At 43.0% G+C, this 19,371-nt stretch overlaps 1 protein-coding gene across 5 annotated transcripts in view; it reads left to right on the top strand.

Moving 5' to 3' along the window:
* nadsyn1 (NAD synthetase 1) overlaps window positions 1–19,371 on the top strand; it is a 129,743-nt gene that overhangs the window by 7,032 nt on the left and 103,340 nt on the right. For 3 of the 5 annotated variants that reach the window (XM_077619485.1, XM_077619492.1, XM_077619477.1), the window contains exon 2: window positions 16,784–16,844. In XM_077619485.1, the coding sequence (XP_077475611.1) occupies window positions 16,784–16,844 (61 nt within the window). Of the gene's footprint in view, window positions 1–16,783; window positions 16,845–16,941; window positions 17,928–19,371 lie in introns of those variants that run through there. The other 2 variants (XM_077619502.1, XM_077619508.1) reach the window with 2 other exon arrangements.

The following is a 19,371-nucleotide window of genomic DNA, read 5'->3' as shown; positions in this document are numbered from 1 at the left end:
AGCATGTCACACACTCCCCCACAAAACAAATGTCGTCTTAACATCAGTACATTCCAAGTATCTCTCCACTTGTTAGTTGTTATCCTGAACAGTCTTGCAAACTTGTCACTTCACATCCTCTTCTGTGAGCTGATACTCATGAAAACTCCAGACGGCAAGGGCCACAGGTCAAATACAATCCACAACTCATACGGTCCACGTTTACTGGATGGAAACTGTAATCACAGTCCGTAACAGTCCATGCCCGCCTAATACATGTCACCCTTGTAGGCTCAAGTCTGTTGGAGTCCATACATAAAGGGTGGTTGAATGTAATATGGCTGCAGGTGTACTAACCAAGGGACCACTCCTGTTGCAGGGTAAGCAGGTAGCAGCTGATGTGGTGACTGGGTACTGTAACAGGAGGGGACACCAAGCTGATCATAGGTCGTGCGTCGTGGTGGATATCTCTCCCTTCTTGGCCGTTCGTAAGTCAACGCCTCAGGTTCAGTCACAGCGGTTGGCGGAGAGGTCTCTGATAAATGATCATCACGAGGATCTTCAACAGCCAGGTCTGTTTCCTCACCAGGCAGGTCCTCCACAGATGGACCAGGCTCCTCCAGCTGGTAGTCATCTTCTGCGTGTACTGGTCCGGCAGCAGGGCACTTCACTTCAAGTCTCTGATCAGCTGGCAGTGGCCTGTGCTCAGACTCCGTCCCTTGGGCATCTTTCTCATTTAGCACCTGGAGGGGCTCGTAGTGAAAGTCATCTTCGTTACCACTGTCTTTGTCTCTTGAAGATGAGATACCGGCTGCTGTTTATTTCTCTGCATACTTTTGTCAATTTTTCCTTCTTCTGGTGTCAGGTTTTTTTTATCAGGATGCGCTCTCCTGGTTGTAGCAAGGAGCTCCTCACTTTGGTGTCATAATGCTTTTTAACTCGTTCTGCAGCTTTCCGTACACTCTCTGTGGCAATGGTGTACGCCTCCTCCATCCCCGTCTCCATTTCTCCACTTTGGCCTTGTAAAACTCCATCTTGTGCATTTGCTCCCTGTAGCGTGCCACCTCACGCTCGAGCTTGTCAGCTTTGATTGCGCGTTCTCTCAGCGCATCCAGTTCATCGCGATAGGCACGGGCTGCATGGGCGTCTACGAGCAGCTTCAAATTCTCCTGCTGGAGCCTCGTTATTTCTCTCCATGTTTTCCTGCTTGTGTCTGTTGTCCAGCAGTTGTTCATTCCTCTTTTCTAGCTCTTGTCTAAGTCAGCTGATCTTTGTCTTTGAATTGGCAAGTTCCACCATCAGGTGTTGCTGAGTTCCCACCTGCTGCTGTTGCATGCTGGGAGGATTGACGATGGACAGTGGAGTGGATGTGCCACAAGGACACAGACCACACCTTCCCTTTCCTGATTTAGCTCTATCTCTTCTTTTGGTATGGAGTTGATTGACGCAGCTGTCTCATTTGCATCTGACACTGAACAACACATCTGTAAGGAAGGCAGAGTCAAAGGCGACATTTCCTCGTTCATGGTTGACACTCGTCCCGCAGGGGCAACCGCTAGCCTTTTAAAAGGGGCTTCTCTTAGTGGTCTGACTCCTCGGATTTTACATCCAGCTTGGAAATGTTCTCCACTCCCACAACGATAACAGTGTGTGCACTGCACATCTCGCCCTCCCTCCTGACAAGCAAAACACCTCCTTGGGACATAAGCAGGGCGGCTAGTGTTCCAGTGGGGTTCTGGGGGCTGGCTGTAGTAATTTCGTTGAGCCGAAGGTGGCTGGGGGTCCCTAACTGACCTAACTGAGGGTGGGGGGTAGGACAGGCTGAAACGTAGACTGCTGTTGTGTCTCTTTGATCTGAGCTATTGCTGCACTAAGATCTTTAAGAGAAGCAACACTTGCCTTAAGTTCAGTCTACTCCGCTCGTACCTCAGGGGACACTTGGTTTTTCTTCTACAGGGCAATTGGTAGGTCGTAGGTCTTTTGACTGTACCTTGCTAAAATGTGTCGCTGCCTGTGGGGTACTAAACTTCTTTTTATTTCTCCTTTCCGTTTCATTAGCACAGGCTACATTTAACTGCTCAACTGCTCTAGCAAAAGCTCATCTGAAGTCTTACAGTCCAGCAAGAGAGGCTGCATATCTACCCGAACACTGTCACTGTAGACCAGTGAGTATCATGTGGAGGCACATACACTGGACTAAACTTGGGGTCGTATTGGAGTCCTGATTCAGATTCTTGAGATGCAAACAGTACCTTCTGCCTAAGACCCAAAACTCGCATTAGGAAACTTTGAGGAGTCTCTTTGATATGCTGCACTTCTGAAGCTAACTGCATATAGAGGTCGGTAGCACTCCTCTCCTGAAAATGAGCGTGTAGGATACGTTTGAGTGTGGGAAGAGTGAGGTTAGGTTTTTCTTCCAAGTAATTACGTAGCTGCAAACTGGGGGAGATAGCCCTGATAACGGCATCAATGATTTCCACATCTAGGTAACCCCTATTCAGTCCATTTTCAATTTGATGAACAAGGCTGGAGAAAGTCAGCTTATCCCTCTGGCCTGGTTCACCTATTTGGCCAGCAATTTTGAAGTCCTTGCGCCAGTATGAGCTTGGCTGGGGCTGGGGAGACACAACCCCTTGAGGGTCCGCAGCATTTGGTAGCTGGGGCAAAGTTATTGAGTCTCTCCCAATTTTGATCCTTGTTTTTCGTTTGTATCTCTTTTGACTTCATGCTTCATCTCTGATATTCTATCTTTCAGTTACAACAATACAGACATGCCTTCATCCTCTAGTTCTTCTCTTTCTCGGTACTTCACAATGTGAGCCACTAATGATATACGCGATTTCCGTTTAACACTTCCTAATATGTTGAGAAAATCACATTTCCAGTAGGTTATTTTCTGTCAGGTTGCGCAATGTTCGTACCATCTCTTCGAGTAACTGTTTCATTTTGTTGATAATGTAGGAGTTTTGTTGACTGTACAGGAGTGAACTCTGAACTGGCACGTCTTTACTGTCCCTCTGATGATCTCGTATTGGCCTCAGATGACAAGTACTCAACCGCCAACTTCCAGTTCTTCTTAAACAGCAACACCTCCTCTCACTGCCATCTGCCTGGTTTGTTTTAGTGTTTGGGGGGATTTAGCTGGCTCAGAATTCAGTGAGCAGGTCATGGACACTGGACATCTGAACAGCAATCCCAGCGATGCCTCCAAATGTTACACCCTGCATTTAATCTTAAAACACAGGGAGAAATAATCAGAACAGTGATCCGTTGTTGTTTCTTCAATCCAACTTTACTGTTATATTTATCAACACACATATATATATATATATATATATATATATATATATATATATATATATATATATATATATATATATATATATATATATATATATATATATATATATATATTTTTTTTTTTTTTTTTTGACCGCATCACGGGCGAATTATTCGATCGAAATTTCCCCCGTAAGACGAGCATTTTGAATGACGAGCGGTCGTATGACGAGGTACCACTGTATATGTATATATGTATGAGTTTGCGCGTGTGCGCACGCATGCATGCGCGCATGCGTGCATGCGTGCGTGCATGCATGTGTATATATATATATATATATATGTTTAATTTTTTAATTTATGTTTAAGGCCTATATAAGTATATTGAAGGTTAAATAAGTATGTTTAAGGCTTGTATAAGTGTTGGAATAATCCTTAGGTATTTCCAAATTCACAATAAAAGAGGCATCTGAAGTCACATCTTTGTTTAATTCTTGCAAGAAGAGAATACATCCATCCGCATACCCGGTCAGGATAATTCTAACAACTCGAGGTCTCTCTCGCCAATTTATTCATAAGATTTTAACGCCATGCCCCACAGAAGTCTAAACAACTTTAGAGTCTCATAACAATTTATCACAGTCATCAAAACAATTGTAGGCCTGTTGAATCTTCCCAAGAGAGTTCTGATGTGAACCATCCTGAGATGTTGATGCTTCCCAAAACAGTCCACAGTTCCCAAGAGTGCTTGTTGTGAACCCTCTTCATGCCCAAGGACATTCCCAGTCCTCTTGATGCGAACCACAGTCCTTTCTTTTGCATGAGATGCATTAAAATGCCCTTTGTATTAATGTCAATAACTCTTCGTTGAAAGCACATATAATAATATTGATACACATCTAAAATAATGATAAACCTAACAATAAGTAACACACAGTATGTACATGTACGTAATAAGATAAATAAAATGAAGTTTAACTTACTTTTGGAAGATGTACTCGATGCTTAAGGAGATGATGGAGAAGGAGGAGGAGGAAGAGGAAGATTTTATATCATGAGAGGGTCTTCGTCGTTGCTGGAATGGGCTTCAAAAGTTACTTCCTCCTCCGTAAATTCAATGTAGGAAGAAGTTGAGGGTCGAGGAGAAGAATGAGGGTTTATAAGTATCTTCCTTGGAGTATTTACTAGAAACTGGCCAAAAGAAGCGATCTAACGACGATTGCACAGTTTTCTTCTTTTTTTTCATCATAAATGATGAGGTAGCACTGTATGGCATCATTCAATTGATTTGCAACCTTTGTGCAACGTTAATATTTGGGTCATGCTGTCAATGGTTGGCTTTTTAGGGACAGGGATAATGGTGGCAGATTTCAGGCAGGATGGGATGATGGATTGTTGCAGGGAACAATTGAAAATCTTTGTGAAAACACAAGTCAGCTGGTCAGCACAGGCTGTGAGCACCTTCCCAGGTACTTTGTCAGGGCCCGCAGCCTTCCTGGTGTTCACAGTCCGCAGTACCTGTCTCACTGGGGTCTGATTTGTCAGTCTCAAAGCGGGCAAATAAACGATTCAGTTCCCCTGCTACTGAGGCATCTGCGTCAACAGACACATTATTGTCATTGTAATTGGTAATGTGTCGTATTCCCTGCCATATCTTCCTTGGGTTATTTTCTGTGAAGTGCTCCTCAATTTTCCCTTGTATATGCTGCCTTGGCCTTTTTAATGCCTCTCTTCAGGTCTGCTCTGGCAGCGCTGTATTGTACCTTGTCCCCTGACCTGAAGGCGGTATTACGGCGTCTCACTGGTCATCCAGGGTTTTTGGGTAGGAAAAACCCGGATACGTTTATTAACTGTGACAGTGTCCATACAGTTTTTGATGTCCGTGTAGTCCTGGAGGTTGTGGTGTTCAAAAAGTTCCCAAATGGTGTGGGAAAAACAGTCCTGCAGTTTAGAAAGAGCGTCCTCAGGCCATGTTTTTATCATCTTTATTTGTGGCCTTGTTAGCCTCCGGAGTGGGGTGAATGAGGGGGTGAGGGACAGGCAGAGATTGTCGTATCCAGCAAGGTGAGTGAGGGGTGTGGCTCTATAAGCATGTTTGATGTTAGAATAAACATGGTCTAGCGTTTTATCTCCTCTGGTGTGACACTTCACGTACTGGATAAACTTAGGCAGAACAGGAGGGAGGGAGGGAGGGCGAGCAATTTTCACCTCCTGACTAGTTCCCTTCAAAAAGAGTGCTTTCAGCCAAAGTACCTTCTGCGTCCTATGCTCTTGGTGCTGCACATCACCTCAACAACAAACTAGACTGGTCCACAAACATAGATGCTCTGTATAAAAGGGGCCAGAGCCGCTTCTACCTACTGAGGAGTCTACGGTCCTTTGGAGTGTGCAGGACACTGCTGAAGACTTTTTACGACACTGTGGTGTCATCTACAGTGTTTTATGCAGTGATCTGTTGGGGATGCAGGAGCATGGAGAGGGACAGGAACATGCTGAATAAGCTTGTCAGGAGGGCCAGCTCTGTTTCTGGGCAATCCTTTGGACTCTGTAGAGAAAGTGGGAGAGCGGAGGATGCTGACCAGGATGATTGATGTCCATCATGGACAGCACCTCCCACCCCCTGCATGAGTCTGTGGAGTCCCTACGAAGCTCTTTTAGCAATAGACTGCGGCACCCTCATTGCAGGAAGGAGCGCTTCCGCAGATCCTTCCTCCCATCAGCTGTCAGGCTCTTTAACAAAAAATGGCTGAGTGTTAAGACCTACCATATGCATGCATGTACATCTGTGTATGTATGTACCGTATTTTCACGACTATTCGGCGCATCGTATTTTCAGCCGCAGTGTCAGTAACGAGTGCTATTTCTGTATTTTAAACACAAAGCACGCACCGTTTTTTTAGACGCATATATATTATATATGGATGAACATCGAAACGCAACAGCGCTGGCTACAGGAAGCAGCCTATTTCCGGGTTCCGGTGTGCAGTGACTGCTGGGAAATATAGTTCTTGCACACTACACCCACACGCTAAAAACACATTTTTAAAAAGGCAACGGAAGCAAAACTGAGTTCGGTTGTATTTCATTTAGACATTTTACAACTTACTCACGTCATCACCCACAAATCCATCAAAGTCCTCATTTTCTGTGTACGAATTAAACAATTGCCCAAATGAGTCTTCCAAAACGCCGGGTCCAGCGTTGGTAGTTCTCAAGCCTCCGGGAATGACAGCAAGCTCTGAGTTAATATATATATATATATATAGTTTGCAGTCTACCTTTGAATGCCCCGTTGACGCCAACATCTAGCGGCAGGATTTCTTTTGTAAATACAGCCGAAATGATCATACTGGGTGTATTAAGAACTCGATATTCCAGCAGTCACTGCACAGTACTTTATCTACGGGAAATAGTAGAGTCTGGGGCTGCTTGGCGTAGTTGTGTGTATATTAAAGTTCACAGTCTAGCTTTGAATGCGCTGTTGACGCCAACATTTCTTTTGTAAATATAGCCGAAATGTCGGCGAGCACCAAATTAGTGTGCTCGCGCGACGTCATACTGGGTGTATTAAAGAACTTGGTGTATTAAGAACTCGATATCCCAGAAGTCACTGCGCAGTACTTTATCTACGGGAAATAGTAGAGTCTGGGGCTGCTTGGCGTAGTTGTGTGTATATATATAGTTCACAGTCTAGCTTTGAATGCTCTGTTGACGCCAACATTTCTTTTGTAAATGTAGCCAAAATGACGGCGAGCACCAAATTTGTGTGCTCGCGCGACGTCATACTGGTGGTATTGAAGAACTGGGTGTATTAAGAACTCGATATCCCAGCAGTCACTGCGCAGTACTTTATCTACGGGAAATAGTAGAGTCGGGGGCTGCTTGTCGTAGTTGTCCTATCGACGGATTTATTTGATTTTATCGTGATAACAATTTTAGTATTGGTCCATATATAAACCGCACTGGATTATAAGGCACCCTGTCTATTTTAGAGAAAATTTTAGACTTTATGTGCGCCTTATAGTTGTGAAAATACGGTGTGTATGTATATGTATAGGTGTGTGTATATATATACTTCAGCAACACGCTTATTTATTTATATATGTATACATGTATTTATTTATTAACTTATTACCTATCTATTTATGTCTAAAATGCCTTTCCTATTTCTGCATCCTCACCCTCTTGCTACTGTGACAACGAAATTTCCCGAATACGGGATGAATAAAGTTAAACCAAAAACCTATCCAAAGTTATATCTGGAACTCGATACCAAATGACATACGTGAACTCACGTCTCTGAACCTCATCTTAAAGCCTGGCTATTACACGAATAAAATTGCAACCACAATGCTGTTTAGAACTGCTGTGTGTGTGTATGCGTCTAGTAGGTACTCGGTCGTTTGGTCGCCTGTCTTTTGGTCGCCCGGAAGGTTATTGATAATTACCATTTAAATCATTGCTCAAATTCCCTAAATACAAACTGCGAATTATTATTTAGTCATACTTAATGCCCTATTAATTATTAGGCTAAAGAAAAGCTCCAAATTTCCCGTACTTTTATTGTGTTTTGTTGGAGAACTTGTTAAGACCCTGACTGACGTCCCTTCCTAAGGGGACAACTCATGTACATACAAACTCTTATACACTCACACGTCCGCTCAGTGAAACTGCTCATGGCCATTGTTGGCTTTTATTGATGCGTAGACCGTGTTGTTTTACCTTGTTTTGTCGCCGGTCTTTTGGTCGCCCGTTGTTTGGGTCCGGGCGACCAAAAGACCGGCGACCAAACGACCGCACACGGTCTAGTATGTGTCATTGTTTATCTTCAAGTATAAATATGTTCATTTATATGTGATGTCCATTTATAAATAAATCAAACTCAAATGTATAATAACTGATAAATGTAACTTGTGTATGTATCAGCTTTACAAGTGCAGTGACAGTAGCTAAATGAGTCTAGATTAGGTTAGGTGCACAATTTTAGTTGAGGAGGGTGACGGCTCTTGGGAAGAAACTGTCCCTGAGTCTGTTTATTTTGGCTGGTATGGTCCTATCGCGGCTGCGAGGGTTCAACATTCGTGGTTTCAGTACATGCACTCAGCGCAGATGAAGAAGCAAAATTTTAACTCAGAAGAATGATGCACCGAAGAATCCAAACAGCCGAGAAGGACGTTGTCTTTCCTTTTTTCTATATTCTTCAGATTACATTTCACATAACGCACAGAGACTTCACCCAGCCTATTCCAGCATTGTTTGGATTTTGAATGGCTGTTGAAAATGACTTCTAAGCGTCCTGAGTCATCTTAGGCATCATAAATGAATCTATCGTACATTAAATCAAGAACAAAGAAGCAAACATTCAGTCACTACGAGGAATAAAATAAAATCATTGTGTTGCCTGCACGTAGACAAATTCAAAGAGGAAGTCACGATAGCAGTACAACACGAAAGTGTGTCCATATTATTAATTAATTCATTCATTTTCTGAACCGCTTTATCCTCATTAGTGACGCGGGGCCTATCCCAGCTGACTCCGGGCCAGAGGCGGGGGACACCCTGAATTGGTGGCCAGCCGATCGCAGGACAACCATGCAGACTTACACCCATACCTAGGGGCAATTTAGAGTGTCCAATCAGCCTAACATGCATGTTTTTGGAATATGGGAGGAAACTGGAGTACTCGGGGGAAACCCGCGCAGGCCTGGGGAGAACATGCAAACTCCCCACTGGTGGACCGACCTGGATTAGAACCCAGGACCCCAGAGCTTTGATGCTGACGCACTAACTACTCAGCTACCGGTCCGCCGCTCCCGACTAAAGGACACCATAAACCAGGGGTGTCAAACTCATTTTTCGTCTAGGGCAGCATGGGCAAACTACGGCCCGCCGACGTTGTCCAAATTATTTTAATTTTTTTCTTCTTTTTCCCCCCCCCCAAGATTACAAACTCTTATTTGTTTTTCGTGTTTTACAGCCCTCCTATCTTTTTTTTAAATTACATTTTAATATTTCTTAATACATTCCTTTTTACTTTACTTTGTACTTTATACTTTTTACAACTTTCTTTGTTCTGTTAGCCTGGCTTCTTTCTGCCACTTCTTTTTTGAAACAATCAGCCATGCCTACGCTGTCACACACATGGGACTAGCTGTTACAATACGCAGCAGAAGGAGCAACACCTCAATCTCGTTGGAAATTCGGAGCTGGACAAAAGTGCCGGGAGAAGAAGCAACGCTTCTGACCAGCCATTCATCATTGGGATAAGATGGAAGAGCTGTCAGAGCTTACCAGGCTGGAAGCGGAGTCCTGCTGCTGTTGTCTTCAGCTCCAGACTACTGAGGAACTGTGCGGATAAGCTTGGAAGAGTGACTCTGCATATTCTCTACCTCGGTCACAGTCTGCAGAAGTTCCCCATCTTGTGGAAGACTTCCTGTGTGTGTGGTTCCAGTTTTTGTCCAACTTAACAACGTCTTTTTGAGTTTGTATCTGTTTTAGCTACCGCAACCAAGATGGCGCCGTTCAAGTGGCAGCCGGGTGCGGTAGCTCCGTCCACTCTTGCTCTTGTGTTTTTGCTGCTTTTCTGTCTTAATTATCTGATTTGGTGATTCTTAATGATCCCATTTACTTTGATTTGCTTTGTACTTTGTGCTTTTGCTTTGTTGTTCTGTCTAATCACCCTCTGCTACTGGCACAATGAAATTTCCCAAATACGGGATGAATAATGTTATCCAATCCAATACCCTCATTTCCCCGATAGATGGTGCACTAGCCTAGTAAAAGTATGTAAATGTGTGTGGGAGCTACTTGAGAACACTGACACATTTCTGAACATTTAACTTTTACTGTGGACATCCTGACACACATGAACGAGCTGAATGTGAAGCTACAAGAGAAAAACAGTTTGTGCATGAAATGCAAGCAAACCTTCCGCCTTCAAAACCAAGCTGGTTTTATTTTTCAAGCAAATATCAGACAAGTCATTTGCTCATTTCCCCACACTGGTTGCGTTAAAAGAGGCCCCCGCATGTGGAAAAAAATACAGGAAATCATTGGATGACCTGCATGAGCAATTCTGCCGTCGGTTTTGTGATTTTGGAAAAATTGACAGCTGGTGTCATGTCCTTTCTCACAAGACCTGGAAACGGTTCCACAGGAGTTGCAGTTGGAACTGATTGATCTCCAATGTGACAAGTTCAACTCCCTGAAAGTCTGAGTTTTAGGCTTCATTAAGTGCAGCCAAATTTCCAAACATCCAGAAGATGGCACAGAGGATTCTGGTGTTATTTGGCTCTACATATGTGTGAACAGACCTTTAGTCTGATGAAAACCAAGAAAGCACCCCATAAATCTCAGATGAGTGATGAGTATGTTCATACTTCAGTCCTTTTTTCTGTTTATGTTTCATATGTACTGTTAACGGATGCACTTTTTTATATGTATCGTATCTTGTGCTGACCCGGCCCGCCTGTCAAATGTTTAAAGTCAATGTGGCCCTGGGCCGAAAAGTTTGCCCACCCCTGGTCTAGGGCCACGTGGTAGTTTCGATTACATCCGGAGGGCTGTTATGTCTTCCAACTAGGCTGCCAAAATTAATCGATTAATAAATTGACAGCTTTCTCGATCGTTCTAATGGATAGATCATTTTTGGACATTCAAATTAGTACAAATTGTTTGCAATTATTGATTTAAAATGAGGAAACAGGAAATAATCTACAATCTTCATTTGAATTTCATCATAAAATCGAAAGTTGGCACTCATCATTTACTTTCTCGGGCCACACAAAATGATGCGGTGGGCCAGATTTGGCCCGCGGGCCGCCACTTTGACATATATGCCATAAACAATCATAAGAACGACTACCCAAGTGCCGCGCACATTATTGATTTTAATCAGGCAAAATCTTAAAACTGTTTTGCTGAAATTGTACCAGCATGTGAAATATCCCACAAGAGGATAAAAACGCTGGATCATGTTTACTCTAACATCAAAGGTGCATGCAGAGCCGTACCACTTTCATAATTTGGACAGTCAGAACATGTCTCTTTGGTCCTGACCCCATCATACACCCCCCACACCCGACAAACAAAGCCCCAAAGGCGAAACATGATCACCTGGCCTGACAATGCCCTCCCTCGGCTCCGACTGCTTTGAACAGACACAGTGGGAAACTTTCCACTATGTTGACCTGGCATATTTGCAGACACACCACTGTCTTACATCAAGTACTACATGGCTATGGTCACTGTGGAGAAGACCATCCAGGTGTACCCAAATCGTAAACCTGCATGACCAGTCAGGTCCGATCACTCCTCTGTGCCCGTGATGCAGCCTTCAGATCCGGCGACAGGGGACTCTACATCACAGCTCGTGCGAATCTGAAGAGAGTGATCAAGACTGCCAAAGCAGACTACAAGGGGAAGATAGAAGGACAACTCGACAACCAAAGTCTCCTGTCTCAATGGTGGATTGTTTGGAATGTCCAGCGTATAAAATAATAAATCGATCCACTGCTCATCATTAGGACATTCAACTGTCCTTCCAAAAGTTCATGTCGTCTCTTTACTTCAATGTTTCCATTTAGCAAAGGCACTAAAGCAGTTGTTCTTATCCTTGTTGGCGCTACCGAACCCCACCAGTTTCATATGCACATTCCCCGAATCATCCTTAAATGTAAAATAAAATGATTTTATTTTTATTTTTTTCAAATTCAACATATATTAATTCCTTGCAGCAATGATTGGCCAAGCAATGCCACGTGATTCTCTGCAGCCAGTGACGGTCATGCGCGATATGTCATTGTGTATAGACATCAGTGGCGGGCCGTCAGGGCCTTCAAGGCCTTCTCTGCTGGCCTAAGAAATATCTGAGTCATATTATATTTTGTCCATCAATACTGATTATTCCAAATGGTCTGTTAGCTTCCTTTCATTGCTTTCCCCCCTGGTTGCACTGCTTCCAGATGTGTGTTTTCATATTGAAGCATTTAACCAATCACATTTCAGCCATTATTTGTTGCCAGATCAGATCTGCCTCAAAGCCTTCACAATCAGTTCTTGCGGGCTCTGCTGCATTAAACTAGACTGTTGCTTTTAACCAATCAGATTTCGAGTTGGCAACCCCACAATGATTTTTCATAGGCGTTGGCATTTTTCTGGCTGGGACATGTCATTGCTTTCACAAACTATGATTGGCTAGTAGGCGGGCCAAAGCAGTACCCGAGGCAGCCGAGATCGCAAACTCCACCCACAAGGGCCGACAGAAGCAAAAACAAATGGATTCTGTTTGCTCACAAAGCTATTTTCCAGACGGACTTTTCCAGAAAAAAAATGGACATCATTAAGAAAGGGCGGTCAACTCCGAAGCTAGCAAGCCTGTTACAGCCGGGAAAATGGTGTGTGCGGCACTTTCAGCACGCTAACTTAGCTCCACAAGCAAATAGTATATTGTTGTGTTGATTTAAAGCTATTTTCAAAACGGACTATGCTGGAAATATGACAGGACAGGCTCGATTTCATCATTAGGTTCGATGGCGATAGGAAAGAAGGAAGAAAGAAAGGAGGATGGATATTGTGTAAAAAGGATTTTTGGTGAGTAAAATATGGCTATATTCCTAAATAATATTTCAATTTTGGGCCAAGTTCTGTTATCTGAAAAGCTCAAGTGTTTGTATTTAAGCTCCAGTGTTTGTATTTAATCACAAAATGCTGCTAGGAAGTGGATTTTACCCTAGTTTAATTTTTGGCGTTTCACCATTGACGTCCATTGCTGTCTTTTCCCGGGAAAAATCACCCCCCTGGCCTGGTTGTAATGTCTCAAAAGCTCCAGTATTTGTATGCAATCAATAAATGATGCTAGGAAGTGGATTTTACCTAATTTTAGTGCATTTTTTGTCATTTCACGTATGGACGTATCGACGTTCATCGCTGTCTTTTTACCGGGGAAATGATACTCCGGGCCCGGTTCTGATGTCTAAAAAGCTCCAGTATTTGTATTTAATCAATAAATGCTGTTTTCGGCTGGATTTTACCCCATTTTCGGGCAATGTTTGCCCGTACGCCATTGACGTTCATCGTTGTCTTTTCCCGGGAAAATCACCCCCTGGCCTCGTTTTAATGTCTGAAAAGCTCCAGTATTTGTATTTAATCATGAAATGCTGGTAGGAAGTGGATTTTACCCCATTTTTGTGCATTAATTTATTGATTATTTTTTATGTGTCGCAGCTGTAGCTGCAGTAGAGGTTTTATAGCCATAAGGCGGGTTGGATTGATACGTTGAAGGCGCTACCAGAAAATGCAACGCCCGCCACTGATAGACATGATAAGTCGATCTGTCTTGATGTCCGTGGCAGAGGCTCCACCGAACCCCTATGGTTCGATCGAACACAAGTTAAGAACCACTGCAATAAAGTCAAGCCTAGTTCCAGCAAACCATCTCTTCTCAACAAATTAATAGGACAGTTTGGCACCATCAATACTGGTTTTCTACATGTTTCACCCTCTGGATCCTTTATCTATACTGGAATTGTCTTCATAGCCACAGTAATGCGGTCCTTTGCTGTTCTCAAATGACCCTTTGATCTGTGGGCACTGATCCAGGAATAGACTCTCTGCAAACAGTCTTAGCTCTCCTGTATCACTTAAAAAACATTTCTTTGCCATTTAAAATTACCTTAATTTCAGGCTTAATTGTATCCAATGCCAGTATTGGCCAATATCAGGTAAGTTTATTTATACGTCCAGCTCTTGTAATTGCACTGTCTCTTTTTGTTGAGAAATTGGCTCGTCTGGTCATTCTGATGTAGTGTTATCTTCGGAGAATTTATTGTCTGGGCAGTTACATGAAATATGACCCTTCTTCCCGCAGCACCAAAAAACAACTCCTTTCATGTTTGCTGATAGGTTTATTCTTAATACACTTTAATCAAACAGGTAGACATCTTTAACATACACTGGCTACAACTTGCAAGGAAAATCACTCCCAACTCGCCTTCGTTCAAGAGGATTCTGAAAAGCGACATCCTCCTCTGTCCATTTAGTCGCGCATAATTCAAAACATCTAAGGCAGGGTTCACCAAACTACGGCCCGCGGGCCGGATACGGCACGTCAGCACATTTGGCTCGGCCCTCTGAACAATACCAGAGATGCTATCAGATTTATTTCATATTTGGAAAAAAAAAATCGGAATTTTTTTTCCCCCCAAAAAATCCTAGGCCCCGCCCTGTCAAAGAGAGAACGGAATAATGGCGAAAAAGTTAGGTAGGAGAAAAATTTATTCAGAATGCAGGGTATTTAACCTAGAGTGGACAAACAATTATTTTTTGTTCAATGCAAAGAAAAGGCTGTTTGTCTCATCTGTCAAGAGACGGTGGCGGTATTCAAAGAATACAATCTTCGCCGACACTATGAATCCCGTCACAAAGACAAGTACGATAGCTTGCAAGGCCAAATACGAGCAGACAAACTCAAAGCGAAAAAGTGAACTACTATCTCAGCAGAATATATTTGTACGCCAAGCTCAGCTGAACCAGGCATCCGTTCGGGCCACCTTTCGAGTTGCTAAACTGATAGCAAGCAGCGGTAAGCCCTTCACTGACGGAGTTTGTTAAGAAATGTATGGATGCTGTTGCGGAGGAGGTGTGTCCCGAGAAGAAAGATGCATTTAATGCCGTAAGTCTGTCGGCGAGTACAATCACCAGACGCGTTGAAGAAATCGGGAGTAATGTATATGCCCAGCTGCAGCAGAAGACGAAAGAATTTGACTTTTTTTCATTAGCACTGGATCAAAGCACGGACGTGCAAGACACAGCGCAACTTTTCATTTTTATTCATGGAGTTAGCGCAAACTTTGAAATATGCGAGGATCTGGCAGCCCTCCAAAGTCTCAAAGGGACTACAACGGGAGAGGATATTTTTCACAAAATGTGCCAAACCATAGAGAAGTTGGACCTGGACTGGTCAAAGCTAGCTAGCATCACGACTGACGGGGCTCCTAGCATGGTGGGCGAAACTCGCGGTCTAATGGGACGCATGAACCGGGAGTTGGAAAAAAGGGGTCTCACCGCCCCGCTACGAGTCCACTGCCTAATTCACCAGCAAGCACTGTGCTGCAAAGTGTTGACGTGAGAGAGATTCTGCTCTGACAACTGAGCTGAACTTTTATCTGTTAAGATTGTGCATGGCACAACAGAAAGTTAATGTTCCATGGCTTTTTTTTCCTATGAAGAACCCAGAGAGAGTTATTTAGTTATTATTTATTTCATAAATAGTGTTATTTATTTCCTGTTTTTTCTGTGAAGAACTCAGAGAGGGTTATTTAGTTATTTATTTCATTAATAGTGTTATTATTTGTTTCCTGACTTTTTTTCTGTAAAGAACCTGGAAAGGGTTATTTGGTTGTGTGGCTTTCTGGAAAACAATAAATTTTTTAAGCTCCCCTACGATCGTCACACTTTTTCTGTTATAAACTGACACCGGCCCCCCATCAGAGAAGGGAAAGGTTATGTGGCCCTCACAGGAAAAAGTTTGGGGACCCCTGATCTAAGGTAATCTGATTCAAACAATTGCATAAGCTAACCGAATAACACCATCGAGGTCAAAAACAATTGCAACAATAATCGCATATCAGGTATTCATTAATAACAATTATGGTCAGAACTCAAAAACACTCCATATCAAGCGAACCGAGCGTCATAATTTGAGAAACATATGTGAGTAATCCCGGAGGTTGATTGATAGCCATCCGCTGTATCAACAACAATTTAAGCGTCATTCGCAGATCTTCATTGTGAACTTGCATCTGGGTAAAGGGTCGAGGTGGATCTCCCAGCAAACAGTCCTTGGAGCCGAGGACCCGGTGAGGTGTTACGTCAACAAGCTGGAGCCAGCTGTCCTGGAGGGTGACCTCGAGTTTGATTCCGTGACCACGGGCCGCCTGGATTTTGACTCGGCGTCTGAAGATTCTTAGGTCTTGACTTAGGCTCGAAGGACCATTAAATGTCAGGTTCACCAATTAAACATTTGTAAACATGTAGGAATGACACACGAGGCACTCTTTTTCTGGTCAGGGGGAAACAGCTGCGTTCTTTCTGCTTTTTCCTTTCCCATCCACTTTATGCTGCATTGCCCATTTATTGCATCAGAAGTAATGTGTACAACATTAAAAGTGTGTGTGCTTTTGCTGATTTCTAATTTGATTCTTCAGAAAATGGGTGTGTGCTCTCAGGTTTCCTCCAGATAGTCACAGTCCTCAGCATCAGCAAATGTGTCACAATCTTGTTCCTCAAACACTTCTCCAGAGTTCACATCCTCAAATGTCCTCGTAGAAAGGCTTGGGGGGTTCGACTAACGTTGGCCATGTCCGTTCTATATTATCCGTGATATTTGAGGGATAACTGTCCATCTAAAAATAATATCATAATTCATACACGAAATGGTTAATCATGTTTTCATTTTACAATTTTTTTTCAGGTGCATAATTATCATTACATTTAAATTTTTGTTCTTTCTATATCTTCCCGACAGGTATTGAGATTGCTAAAGAAAATGGAGCCAAATACAGACTGGGCCCAGAGCTGGAAATATGGTGGGATTTTTTTTCTGTTGTAACTTCTGATACAGTAACACGGCAGGGCCTGATACACGCTTTGGCAATTTTTTTCATTCTAATTATTTTTGTGTAGCTGTTGTCGTGTGTTGTATTGTGTTGTAGTGTGACTTGCACCAGGCTGGCAAGACTGAATCTGCAATAGGTAAAACACTTGGTGTAAAGAAAAAAACTGCGGGAGCAATTATTAGAAAATGGAAGACATACAAGACCACTGATAATCTCCCTTGATCTGGGGTTCCATGCAAGATCTCACCCGATGGCGTCAAAATGATAACAAGAACGGTGAGCAAAAATACCAGAACCACACGCGGGGGCCTATTGAATGACCTACAGAGAGCTGGGATCACAGTAACAAAGGCTACTATCAGTAACACAATGCGCCGCAAGGGACTCAAATCCTGCACTGCCAGATGGGTCTCCCTGCTGAAGCCAGTACACATCCAGGCCCGTCTGCGGTTCGCTAGAGAGCATTTGGATGATCCAGAAGAGGACTGGTAGAATGTGTCATGGTCAGATGGAACTAAAATAGAACTTTTTGATAAAAACACAGGTTCTTGTGTTTGGAGGAGAAAGAATACTGCATTGCATCCGAAGAACACCACACCCACTGTGAAGCATGGGGATGGAAACATCATGCTTTGGAGCTCTTTTTCTGCAAAGGGAGCAGGGTGACTGATCTGTGTATAGGAAAGAATGCCTGGGACCATCTATTGAGAGATTTTGAGTGAAAATCTCCTTCCATCAGCAAGGACATTGGAGATGAGACGTTGCTCGGTCTTTTAGGATGACAATGATCCCAAACATACAACCAAGGCAACAAAGGAGTGGCTTCGTAAGAAGCATTTCAAGGTCCTGGAGTGGCCTAGCCAGTCTCCAGATCTCAACCCCATAGAAAATCTGTGGAGGGAGTTGAAAGACCGTGTTGCCCAACGACAGCCCCAAAACATCACTGCTCTAGAGGAGATCTGCATGGAGGAATGGGCCAAAATACCAGCAACAGTGTGAAAAGCTTGTGAAGAGTTACAGAAAACGTTTGGCCTCCGTTATTGCCAACAAAGGGTAAATAACAAAGTACAGACGCTCCCCTACTTACGAACGAGTTAGGTTCCGAGTGATTGTTCATAAGTTGAATTTGTTTGTAAGTTGATTCAGTGCTATATTTTGTATTATAATTTATGTTTAAGGCCTATATAAGTATATTGAAGGTTTATATAAGTGCATTTGTATGTTTAAGGCTTGTATAAGTAACACACATTGGTTTGTACTGAAATTTTTTTTTAATAAAATGGAGAGAATATGTACAGTACTGTATAGAGAGAGAGAGATTTATGTATTAGAAACTGGCCGAAAGAAGCGATCTAACGACGATTGAACAGTTTTCTTCTTTTTTTCCATCATAAATGATTCGGAAGCACTGAATGGCATCATTCAATTGATTTGCAAACTTTGTGCAACGTTCAATATTTGGGTCCTGCTGCTCGATCTTTCTGTTTATAAATGGTACTGACGGTCGAACGATTCAATGCCCGTGAAACGCTCACCACACTCACGCGCATCAAGCTTCGTTATTATTGCCACTCGTTTCAAATGAAATGGCTTGCCTCTTCCTTGCAACTCCCTCAATAGAAGCATTTCGCTTTTTACCAACCATATTCAATAATGGATGCACGAGATATTTAATGATACAAATGAAAAAGGTTCTTTGCCCACTGGAGATACGTTCACGCACTTCCGCATTGCAACGAAGAAGGTAGATGCTGGGTGAGCGGAGCCCTCACAGCGCCAGGCGTATTAGCGGCGGAAAGAAGCACTACTCGGAAAAAAATACAAATTTGGACTTACGAACATTTTTCGACTTAAACGCAATTTGCAGACATGTTCGTATGTACCGTTGTTCGTAAGTTGAATGTTCGTAAGTAGGGGAGCGTCTGTACTGAGATGAACTTTTGGTATTGACCAATTACCGTAATTACTCGAATATAACACGCAGATTTTTGCTATATAATTAATTCCAATAGTTGGGGGTGCGTGTTATAATCAAGAACTAAAATAAATTACAAATTTTCGATCGAAAAAAGCATTGTCAAACTCACTTTGACGCACGGATTTTACGTCATCTCGTACAGCTGACGCACGGATTTTACGTCATCTCCTAAAGCCGACGCATGGATTTTACGTCATCTCGTAAACCCGATCGAAAATCGGAAAGCCGAGACCACAACTGCCCCTCTAGCCTCGTACTCGTCTCAGTTCACCCTCTCTCAGTTCAGTGTTATAATCAATAACTAAAATAAATTACAAATTTTCGATCGAAAAAAGCATTGTCAAACTCACTTTGACGCACGGATTTTACGTCATCTCGTACAGCTGACGCACGGATTTTACGTCATCTCCTAAAGCCGACGCATGGATTTTACGTCATCTCGTAAACCCGATCGAAAATCGGAAAGCCGAGACCACAACTGCCCCCCTCTAGCCTCGTACTCGTCTCAGTTCACCCTCT

Source organism: Stigmatopora argus, chromosome 2 (genome assembly GCF_051989625.1).
Source record: "Stigmatopora argus isolate UIUO_Sarg chromosome 2, RoL_Sarg_1.0, whole genome shotgun sequence".
Classification (NCBI taxonomy): Eukaryota; Metazoa; Chordata; class Actinopteri; order Syngnathiformes; family Syngnathidae; genus Stigmatopora; species Stigmatopora argus.
The sequence above is the reverse complement of the archived record's forward strand: the minus strand, read 5'-3'. Positions and strand labels throughout refer to the sequence as shown.